This window comes from Cervus canadensis, chromosome 12 (assembly GCF_019320065.1).
Source record: "Cervus canadensis isolate Bull #8, Minnesota chromosome 12, ASM1932006v1, whole genome shotgun sequence".
Taxonomy (NCBI): domain Eukaryota; kingdom Metazoa; phylum Chordata; class Mammalia; order Artiodactyla; family Cervidae; genus Cervus; species Cervus canadensis.
Window position 1 is genome coordinate 21,000,685 of NC_057397.1, and position 12,183 is coordinate 21,012,867.

Sequence of the window (12,183 nt, forward strand, 5' to 3'; positions counted from 1 at the left end):
AGTTAGTTATCGTTGTCGTTGTTCAGTCACTAAGTTGTGTCTGACTATTGGCGACCCCATGGACTGTAGCCCTCCAGGCTCCTCTGTCCATGGCATTTTCCAGGCAAGAATACTGGAGTGGGTAGCCACTTCTTCCTCCAGGGGATCTTCCCAGACTAGGGATTGAACCCACATCTCCTGCACTGGCAGGTAGATTCTTTACCACTGAGCCACCAGGGAAGCCCAGTTAGTTACTATACCTGAGTCAAGAGAACTTGATGAAACAGGAAGCAGGGATGACAGCCACCAGAAGCACAGTGCAGGCAAGTGGCTTATGTCAGATGACACCCATTAGACACGTGCAGTTTAAGGACTGTTAGTAGATTCAGAGTGGGTAACTATCGCTGTTATCCACTTGAGAACATTTTCACATTTGCATCATCCCAAGAAGAAAGCCACCTCTGTCAGCTGTCACCCACCAAGTCCCTTTCTTTTGATTTTAGACATTCATTTGTGTTGAAAATATTTCCTCCTGTTTTTTTCTGTAATTTGCAATGATTGCTCAGATATTCTTAGAGAGCCAGGTGGCTCAGTGGTAAAGAATCCACCTGCCAATGCAGGAGATGCATGAGATTTGGGTTTGATCCTTGGGTCAGGAAGATCCCCTGGAGGAGGAACTGGGAACCCACTCCAGTATTCTTGCCTGGGAAATCCCATGGACAGAGGAGTCTGGCGGGTTACAGTCCACAGGATCGCAAAGAGTTGGATGCAACCAAACACATGTTCCTTGCTTTGAAAGAAACCAGTAAAAGTTGGCAGAAATTCTTACCCAAACCTGGCACGTTCTTTACCAGTTTGAAGATTGGCTGAAACAGCCATAGAGACAAAGATTTAGTAAATGCTGAATACTTTCAGAGGTGCCCTGGGCTAAGCAGTCATCTACAGTCTCCTTGAGAAAGTCCCATGGCCTCATGGGGTAAGGAATGCCCACGGTCAACATTTTAATCAGTACTTGCAAAATACACTGTAACTGTTGATTGATATTAAGAAAGAACAAGTAAAAGCATGTATAATTCATTTATTTTCTTCTGATCATACTTTAATTTCCCAAAGGCAGTTGCAAAAGTTGAGTTATACAATATGTTCATTTAATGACAGAAGGAAAGCACATCACTATCATAGTCTTAAAAACCTTCAGTGTGGTTCAAGTTACAAACTTGGTGACAACCAGTTAAATAAGAGAGTAAAGATTTCCATTCAAAGTTACTGAAAAACAGATGGTCACTTAAGTAGTTCTTTTAGAAGGTAAGGACAGATGTAATCATCCATCTGGAAGTAATTATAATTTTAAAAAGTCTATTATTATTAAACTCTCAGTTGATTTCCCCTAGTAAAATAATGAACCAACTTTTCCTTACAATAGACCCGAAATTATTTAGGCAATAAAACCAAAAGGCAGAAAAATTTGAAAACTAGAGGACACATTAAGATCTCTTGCTAAAACTGGTAGGTTACTAAACATTGATAGCTTTCTGTGTCCTCTGAAGTGGAAGACACAGATTTGATTTGACTTTTGGTCTATTAACTGTGCTGAAGTCAATGCAAGTAACTCTAACTCTTCATTAATATTTCATGAGCCAGAGTGAGTCGGACTTTTTTCTGGTGATGACTAGACCACAGGCTTCTCACACTTAAAATCAGCTGACTTCAAGATCCCACGAAACAGTAGAAACATCATTGTTGTCAGGATTCTTCTTATTTCTCAGCTGCTAATAATAACAGGTGGGAGCCCTGGGCAGGCAGAGCGCCTGTTTGTGACTTAATTGGCACCAGGTGATTGGTGTTTATGCCTGGAGTATGTGATTTAGAGAAAGCCACGATCACCTGTTGCTATTTTCAGAGTAGGTAGCTAACTCCAAGGAGAGTTGTGCACTGTGATCCACCCTCTAATATCAGTTGGTCTGTTTTTCAAACCCCACTGTGTAAATTCTCTTTTTCAGTTGATTTACTATATTGTGTTAATTCGAACTGTACAGCATAGTGACTCTTTTGCATATTCTTTTCCATTATGGTTTATCCCAGGATATTGAAGATAGTTCCTTGTGCTCCACAGTAGGACCTTGTTGGTTATTCATTGTGTATATTCTTTCTTCCTCCTTCCTTCCTTCCCTGGGTCTTCATTGCTACGCGAGGGTTTTCTCTAGTTACAGTGAACAGGGGCTACTCTCTGCTTGTGGGGCACAGACTTCTCTTTTCAGGGGCTTCTCTTGTGGAGCTCTAGCAGGTACAGGCTCAGCAGTTGGGGCACACTGGGCTTCGTTACTCCAGGGCATGTGGAATCTTCCTGCACCAGGGATCAAACCCGGGTGGTAGTCGGATTCTTAACCACCGAGCTACGAGGGAAGTCCCATTGTGTAGATTCTTCAATGAAAGACAAGACGAAGCCAAAAAAGACTTCTTGCCAGATTCATCAGCCTCAGAGCCACTCATCCTTAGAAACAGCTCCTCTGGGTTGGCTTACCAGACTGCTCTCTCCTCCCTCAAGAGTAAGGAGGTCTAACAGTTCCTTTTCCCAGCCTGTGCCTTAGATTTCTTCCAGTTCTGCCAGGAGTGAGAGGCTTGGGCTAAGAGGGTCCTGGATCACAGCTTCCTCCACCCCACCCTGGGGTGAGTGCCAGACCCCAAGAAGAACCTGTAGGAGCCCTACCCTGCCCTCCACCAGGTACCACCACTGAGCATTCCCTGGATGCACTCGCCCTGCAGGCGGGGCCGGAGCAGAACCTAGAACTGACACACATCTGCGAAAAATCATCCTGCATCTGGGGGAAGGATGTTATTAATAGAAAGAGCTTTCCCAGGCTGGGAAGACTTAGAAGGCAGAAAGACCGAAAGGAGGCTAAAATTAGGAGCAAATGGAGCTAAGTCTTCAGAAATGTTACTGCAGAGAACAAGGGAAAGCGTGTCTCAGGAGGATGCAGAGAATGTTCCTGGAAGACTGTTCTCTTGATGATGTTACCCCTCGAGGGGAGCTCAGGAAACAGCCAAAGGGAAATGAGCAGGTGTGGCCGTGGAGGCGAGGAGCTGTTCTGAATTCAGAGAAGCGACAAAAACCTGGTCCTTTGAACAGGCTCCAAGAAATATTGGGGGAGACTTCCCTGGTCCAGTGCTTAAGACTTCCTCTTGCAGTGCAGGGGGTGTGGTCGGGGAGCTAAGATCTCACACCCTACCTCCAGGCCAAAAAACCCCAAACATAAAACAGAAGCAGTGCTGTAACAAATTCAATGAAGACTTTCAAAAATGATCCACTTAAAAAAATCTTTAAAAAAGTATTTGTTGTTAAGTAGCTCAGTCTTGTCTGACTCTTTGAGATCCCATGGATTCCAGCATGCCAGGCTTCCCTGTCCTTCACAATCTCCCAGAGTTTGGTCAAACTCATGTCCATTGACTCGGTGATGCCATCCAACTATCTCATCCTCTGTCACCCCCTTCTCCCTTCATTCTTCCCTAGCATCACGTAAAATACTAGGAGAGCTCTTTGAGGGCGAGATAGAGGAAATCAAGCCAAGTTAATGCCCTAGCATAATGTGTGTGCTGCTGCTGCTCACTGTTGTGTCTGACTCTTTTGCAACCCCATGGACTGTAGCCCATCAGGCTCCTCTGTCCTTGGGATTTCCCAGCCAAGAATATTGGAGTGGGTTGCTGTGACCTCCTCAAAGAGATCTTCCCTACCCAGGGATCAAACCCATGTCTCTTATGTCTCCTGCTTTGGGAGGCAGGTTCTTTACCACGTAGCTACCAGGGAAGCCCCATAATGTGTGTGAGAGGTGGTCAGATATTATGGCCTAGGCGGGAGCATCTCCATTTATTAGCTAGTAAACTTTTGTAAGGGACTTCCTTAGTGGTTCAGTGGTAAAGACTCAGCCTGCTAATTCAGGAGACTCAGGTTCTATCCCTAGGTCGGGAAGATCCTGGAGAAGGAAATGGCAGCTCACTCCAGTATTCTTGCCCGGGAAATCTCATGGACAGAGGAACCTGGCAGGCTACAGTCCATGGGCTTGCAAAGATTTGGACACGACTGAGCAACAACAAGCAAATTTTTGTAAAGAGAAATTTCTCCGTATCAACTCTTAGGTTACCCTGGAGTCATGTTTGTGTTGGAAAAGACAGGATAAAACCTTGATTCTCTGTCAGTATTTACCAGTTTTCAAAACCAGTTGGTTCCCTAACATTTTCTAAAAAAACAGTGAGTGTTTTCGCATCACTGTGAAATCACAGATTCACACACATCTGATGTTTTTTTCATTGCAGTTAAGATTTTCTTTCTGATACTTAAACTTTCCCACACTTGGCAGGGGCAGCCTTGTTTATATTAGCTCATGGCTCCCAAGTTTAGAATTTTTATATAGTCAAATCTGCCAATCTTTTATGGTCTCTAGGGGGAAGAGTAATTGTATCATGATATGTCGAAGCATCTGAACTATGAGAGCCTAGTCACCTACTAAATGAAGGAGTCAGAGCTACATGTCCCATCCAATAAGATTTCTGATATATTTTTAAAGCAAAAAACATAAGGCACAGAGTCATATATAGCATCCGAGGCTGTTTAGATACTAAACTAAGATACTAAGCATTACTAAGACTGTGTTTTAAACTAAAGTTAATTATGTGTTCTTATCTTCATAGCAATGGTGCTGGAGGGACTTCCCTGGCACTCCAGTGGTTAAGATTCCTCACTTCCAATGTAGGGGCTGAGGATTTGATCTCTGGTTGGGAAACTAAGATCCCAGATGCTTCGTGGCACAACCAAAAAAGAGATAAAGAAATGGTTCTGGAAAGAATCACATTGAAATCTTAACACTGGTTATTTCTGGGGCTGGGAGAAGGATTGAAGAGTTCAGCGGAACTCTGATTTCTCTGTGTGCCTCTGTGCTCAGCATGGAAGCCTGGTTGAGGGTTCACCAGCATGTATTCCTTTTTTACTGGGGATTTTCATTTTTTAAAAAATTGGTTTTATTGGAACTTCCCTGGTGGTCCAGTAGTTGAGACTCCATGCGGTCGCAGAACTAAGATCCCACATACCGCCCAGAAAGGCAAAAAAAAAAGTTTTGTTTTCAAGTTTGGATTTAAAGTTTTGCCTTTGATGAAATCTTATATCTGCAATTATATTTGCAAATGGTTTCTGCATTTGGGGCCAAAAGAAATGAAAAACTGATGGAAATATCTAAATACCTGCTGCTGCTGCTGCTGCTAAGTCTCTTCAGTCGTGTCCGACTCTGTGTGACCCCATAGATGGCATCCCACCAGGCTCCCCCATCCCTGGGATTCTCCAGGCAAGAACACTGGAGTGGGTTGCCATTTCCTTCTCCAATGGGTATATATTAATGTTTGTAAAAATATCATATTAAGTCAGACAGAGAAAGACAAATATCATATGATATCACTTACATGCAGAATCTTAAAAAATGATACAAATGAACTTATTTACAAACAGAAATAGAGTCACAGATGTAGAAAACAAACTTATGGTTACCAGAGGGATCGGGAGAGGGATAAATTACGAGTTTGGGATGAACATATACACAGTACTGTATATAAAATGCACTCCCCTGGTGGCTCAGATGGAAAGAATCTGTATATAAAATAGGAAAAAAGGACGTACTGTATAGCACAGAGAACAATATTCAATATCTTATAGTAACCTACAATGGAAAAGAGTCTGGAAAAGATTATTCAAAGTAACCGAATCACTGTTGGGCACCTGAAACCAACACAACATTGTAAATCAACTATATTTCAATTAAAAAAATGGTTAAAGTTTTTTAAGAAGATGTAAATATGTACAGTCTGAAGGGAAGCAGCATAATGTATCTGAAAGAACATGAGTCATGTGTGTGTGCGAGCAGTTTGTAGAGTCTAGTCACTTACACACTATCAACTAGCCAAGGGGCCGTGGAAAAGTCACTTAGCTCCCTTGGCCTAAAAATTAAGTAGATTAGATCACGTACAGGTGAAAGTAAATGTCATAACTGGAAATATTGTCACATTAGTGTGTTATAAAATGCAGACATCTGAAAAAAATAAAATGCATGTGTCTGTGCTGAGCTGTCAAATTTCTGCAGAAGGCCCTTGGATTGACAAACTGGCATGAAGAAAGATAATGGGCTTGGCCACCCAGGCTACAGGTCATCAGAGGCACCTCAGGGATGAGGTAAGCCTCTTTGAGCCTTGGTTTCTTCACCTGAGAAAAGGAACTAATAACTGTCTTTCTTGGCTCACGGAAATGTGGGGAAAAATACAAATGAGGTAATACATATGAAAGTCTCCTGTAATCTATGAAGCCCCATAAAAATATGAAGCATTGTTCTCTTAATTATCCTTGAATACTATTCACACTTGTAAATGTGGCCTTATTTGGGAAAAGGGCCTTTGCAGATGTAATCAAGTGCAGATGAGGTCACACTGGACCAGAGTCTCCTTATAAAGACCAGGGTGTCCTTGTAAAGGGTGTCCTTATAAAGAGAGAGCACTCCCGACTCGAGGGGGAGTTTGTCTCTCAAATTTCCTTATGTTCTGGCTTAACTCTTTCAGGGCCCATCACTTCCTACTGATGGTAAGATCATCCTGGGGATGGTTTTAATGTTATGTCCTTGAAGGTTCTTGGTTCTCTTTCATCGGGACCTTGTCTATGATTCTACATAGAATCAGGGCCTTTTAAGAGAGATTTTTTTTTTTTTTCCCGCGCAATGCTTGTTCTTTCATCATATTCCCTATGTGTAATTGAATAATGGCCATTTTCAGAATTTGGAAACCATAATGAAAATAAATAGCTATTCATGGAATCCAACTGCCAAGTTTAAGTTTACAAGAAAATAACTTTTCTGAGAGAGTCACTGTTAGGCTAAATTTTTTTAGACCTAGTTATTCCTTTCAATTCCAAATTACCAAAGATTTTGATCAAGATTAAGAATTTACATTTTTTTTAACTTGATCTTGAAAAGAGTTCTCTTAAATGTTGGGTTCCTGGGAATGGAAAAGCCATGTTTGAGTAGGATGATCTCTTAGTTAAGATCTAAATATTTAATAGGGCTTCCCAGGTGGCTCAGTGGTAAAGAATCTGCCTGCCAAGCAGGAGACACGGGCTCGATCACTAGGTTGGGAAGATCCCCTGGAGAAGGAAATGGCAAACCACTCCAGTATTCTTGCCTGGAAAATCCCATGGACAGAGGAGCCGAGTGGACTACAGAACATTTAATAAACTGCCAACATATTTTTTACCATTTCCTCGGGCTGCCATAAATTATAGAAACAGTTTCTGAGGTCACTGACATTGATTTTACATTCATCTAACTTCTAAGCCTCTGGACCCTTAAACAAAGGCTAGTTGCTGGGGCCTCATGCTTAGATCATGCCAACAGACACTGAAATTATGGCCAGTAGTCTGCGCCACACATAGCCCACAAGAAGAATAGAATGGCAGTGTCAAAGGAGTACTGATTCTGTGTTGCTTAGAGCAGATGGAAATGAAATGTATTCAGAGTTCTCCCACACATGATGGAGGCCAAAAAAAAAAGATGCACAAAGCTCATTTGGCAAATCAGACCACATATCAGTGTCTGAAAGGATGAGCTGAACTAACCCATATGACAATGGCATGTTTTTTAGAATCTTGTATATAGGCAGGTATTTAATATATGTTGTTAGCCTTCATATTAATTAACTATGAAATTTGAAAAAATTAATTCTCTACAAATACTTAGTGACACTTACACAACTCTCCCATAAGTTACTACATGTTTGCCTGTTGAACAGGCCTGCAGTAATTTAAAGCGTCTCGATCAAACAATTAAGATAACCTATAATGGTAAGTTCCAGTAAATTTGAAAACACAATGAAAGGGATGGCTTATATTTCAGGAAATGAAAAATACCCATACTGACTCAAAGAGAGGAAGAAAGTATGAAGAGAACAGAAATCAAATTTTAAGAGCCAGTCTTGCAAACATATTGAAACAGGAGTCTCTTGAAGCCTGCCGACATGACCATGTCACAATCCTTTTTTTTTTTTTTTTTTTTGAGAAACAACTGGGATTTAAAAAAATTTTTATTTATTTATTTTTGGCAGTGCAGGGTCTTTGTTGCTGCTCAGGGTTTTCTCTAGTTGCAGCGCTCAGGTTTCTCATTTGGTGGCTTCTCTTGTTGCAGAGCACGGGCTCTAGAACACATGGGCTCAGTAACTGCAGCTCCTGGGCTCCGGGGCCCGGGCTCAGTAGTTGTGGTGCACTGGCTTCGTTGCTCCGCGGCATGTGGGATCTCCCCAGACCAGGGACTGAACCCGTGTCTCCTGCGTTGGCAGGTGGATTCTTGACCAGTGAGCCACCAGGGAAGGCCTGGGATTTTGTTTTTAGTGAGGCAAGTTGCATCAGTATCTTTGAGAAAATAAGTTACCTAGAACATCCGTGGTTCAAAGCTGATTAGTCTGGAGATTGTGCTGGCTTGTCTTTGCCCCTCCACGTCCTAAGTGAAGTGAGAGCGTCGTCTGTCTCTGGCGCCACTGAAATGCCACTGATGCGATGAGGACTGGGTCCACCTGGGAGGATGGACTGCCCAGGCTGGGTGCTCTGGACAGGTGTTGTGAGCGTCGTTCTGCCTGTGGATGAGGGACAGAACGCCCCTCTGATGGGCCTCTCGTTCTGTCCTGGGACTTACATCCCTGTGTAATCAAAAGACAAGGGCTAATCCAAAGCTGTTGTTAATGAGTCCAGGCTCAGCCTGCTCATGACCAGGACAGGCCAGTCAATTGAAAGACCAGTTTTGGGGGCAAAGAATAGCGACTTTATTCAGAAAGCCAGCAGGGGCTTCCCAGTGGCCCAGTGGTTAAGAATGCACCTTGTAGTGCAGGGGACACTGGTTCGATCCCTGGTGAGGGAAGATCCCACATGCCATGGGGCAGAAGATCTCACATGCCATGGGGCAGATTAGCCTTCAAGCTGCAACTACCAAGCCTGTGAGCCGTAACTGCTGAAGCTTGTGCTCCTAGAGCCTGTGCTTCACATCAAGAGAAGCCACAGCAATAAGAAGAGCAGCAACAAAGACGCAGCACAGCCAAAAATAAATACGTAAAACTAAAAACAAACAAAAAGCCAGCACACTAAGATGATTGACTCTGTTGCAAAGAGGGTGGGCCAGGTCAAGATGTTTCCTGTGAGCAGAACAAAGGTATTTTAGCTTAATGCTCATTACCTAGGGGGCAGGGTGCCCAGAGGTGGGCCATCGCATATAATTAAAGCTTACAGACTACACGGTTTTAATGATGAACTTGTAATAGAACAAAGTCTATGACGCGGTCATCCTCTATAGGTGCTGGAACAGGTGTCATTTCTCACAAATATTTCTTGTAAATTCAACATGGTCTTAACCAGAATTCCACATGGGATTGACAAGCTGATTCCCCTGAAGGAACAAACAGGCAAGAACAGCCAAAAACCTTTTTTGGTTTTAATTCATAAAGAGAATTTAGCCTACTCAATATGAAAACACATAATAGAACTATGATAATTAAAACAAAGTCCAATAACACAAAAAGATAAGTAGTAGTAAGAATAGATAAATCTAATGTTGGAGTGGAATAACAAATACAAAATTTAATTCCAAAGACCTATTTAAGGTTCTTTAACGGGGCTTTAAATCTTTTTCCTTTTCCTCTGCCAACAATTTTTCAACCACTGTATCAAAAGTTAAAAATGGATTCAGCAATTTCTCTTTCTTATGCTGCTTTTATAGTTCTCTCCTCCAGTCATTCCTGTAGTTCTCAGGATACGGGAGGGTTGAAGGGGTTTCTGGGGGTGCCATGTCCGGGGAGGAAGGCCAGGGCATCACAGGTGGCAGCACATTTGTGGGCAGGGAGTCACTGTCTCCTGGGTGTGCCCAGGGCATCACTGAGCAGAACACAGGCGCGGCTCCAAGAGCTTTGCCACTGTGATCCAGTCAGTGCAGTTGCCCCCACATGCCCCGCGATATTGGTCCAGCAGGGGTAGGGTTGGGGGGACTCAGACTGGGAAATGCACCTGTGGGAGGTCCTCACTGTGATGTCAAGGGATGTCCTATCAGCATCTACCTTCTTGACCGAACTGTGAGCAACTTAGCGCAGAGACCTCCATTCATTGTTTCGCTCCTAGAATTTATCACAGCACATGGCAGATTCTAGACAGTGAATAAATGGTAAATGAATGGATTCTAAGGGTTTCCCAGGTGGCGCTAACGGTAAAGAACCCACCTGCCAATGCAGGAGACGTAGGAGACACGATTTGATGCCTGGGTTGGGAAGTTCCCCTGGAGGAGGGCATCACAAACCACTCCAGTACTCTTGCCTGGAGAATCCCATGGACAGAGGAGTCTGGCGGGCCCAGTCCATGGGGTCACAAAGAGTTGGACATGACTGAAGTGACTTAGCACACACACACGAATAGGTTCTAAGGACCAACTTTTACCAGAATTAGCAGAGATGGTGGGATAGAGTCACACTGCATCTTCTCAGTGACACAAACAGTGGAATCTCCAGCTTACCTGATGCTAACTCTGCCCCCCACCTCACTTCTGTTGCAGCCGATGGGGTCAGAATGGATGGAGATGCGGAAGCGGCCTGTGTGTGCAGCCCAGGAGCCTGCAGCCTGCGCCCCCGGCCAGCCCGGAGTGGAGAACCAGGGGTCCAACGCTTGCTGCTTCTGCTGGTGCTGCTGCTGCAGCTGTTCCTGGTAAGCTGGTGGCTTTGTTATGACCATGCTCCTGATAAGAAAACGGTACCTTGATCAGTGCCAGCTTATGATGATTCAGTAAGTGCTTTTTAAGCAAATGCTATATGGCTGACACTGATATGGGTTTTATAAAGGACCACAAAAACAACAAAACAGATAAAAAACCAAGATGAGGGCTTCCCTGGGAGTCCAGTGGCTGGGGCTCTGTGCTCCCAATGTAGGGGCCGGGATTCAATCCCTGTTCTGGGAACTAGATCTCACATGCCGCAGCTAAAAGATCCCACCTCCCCCAGCTAAGGCTGGGGTCAGCCAAGTGAGTAAAAACACAAGGCCTTCCCTGGTGGTCCAGTGGTTATGAATCTGCCTGCCAGTGCTGGAGACATGGGTTTGTTCCCTGGTCTGGGAAGATTCCCACATGCCATGGGGCAGCTGAGCCCGAGAACCACAATTACTGAAGCCCATGGACTCTAGGGTCCCCATCAGGCAACTACTGAGCCTGTGTGCCTCAACTACTGAAGCCAGTGCACCTAGAACCCACGCTCCACAAGAGAAACCACCACAATGAGAAGCCCGCACACTGCAGCTAGAGAGTAGCCTCCACTTGCTGCAACTAGAGAAAAAGCCAGCGTCGCGACAAAGACCCAGCACAGGCAAAATTAATTAATTAAAAAAAATAAATATTGGAAAAAAAAACCGAGACAAGACTGCATCCTAGCTCTGAAGGGACATAGTCAAGTCCCTGAAATCAGGCTAACTAATGTATATCAAGTGTCTAAAGAACAATCTAAGCCAGCTGATGATTGAATATTAACATCTGGGCAAAAATGGTGCCTAGATTGTCAAAAAACAGTGAATTCAAGGCCCTCTACTTGGTGATAAATACTTATTGGAGGAGTTACAATTTAATGTGGGTCCTAAAGATTAGGGTTATGAAAGAGCATGAGCCTGCATTTTATATTCTCCTGCTTCTATTCTATTAATATTGCTTTTGATAAAGAAAAGTATTAAAATTTATGCTGGACAGAGAGAGGAAAAGCTTAAAATACAGGCTAACTTACTCAGAGAGGAAGATATACATTCATTGCTTAAAAAAAGAGATACAACTTGACTGAGTCACTGCTGAAAATCTGGAGAAAGGGGTATGATTTACCCTCAGAAATCACATGGGCATTAGATTGCATCTCTGAAATCTTGTATATGAAACATGCCTCGTGCCAACCAAATGTGCGTGTAGCTTTAGTCAATAAAACCATTGTAATGTACTTGGGCTTGACTGCGAGTTAGACCCAGACTGTGGAGAAGAAACCCTGGAATAGATCAGTGACAGAATCACATGAGGCGATGAGGGGAGCTGAAGGTTGAAAATGAAATGTCCAGGACAGTTTGTTTGGTTTGCTCCTGCTTGCCTTGGGCTGGCATTAATTTCCAAGAAGTTCCACTCCAGTGAGTGTGAC

The 12,183-nt window shown here is 43.6% G+C and overlaps 1 protein-coding gene across 7 annotated transcripts in view; it reads left to right on the forward strand.

Moving 5' to 3' along the window:
• Positions 1 to 12,183, forward strand: part of RGS20 (regulator of G protein signaling 20) — a 31,424-nt gene that overhangs the window by 10,652 nt on the left and 8,589 nt on the right. For all 7 annotated transcript variants that reach the window (XR_006272363.1, XM_043484035.1, XM_043484038.1 and 4 more), the window contains exon 2: positions 10,581 to 10,729. Coding sequence is in view for 6 of the 7 variants with exons in the window: in XM_043484035.1 (XP_043339970.1) it covers positions 10,581 to 10,729 (149 nt within the window). In the remaining variant the exon portion in view is untranslated. The remainder of the gene's footprint in view (positions 1 to 10,580; positions 10,730 to 12,183) is intronic.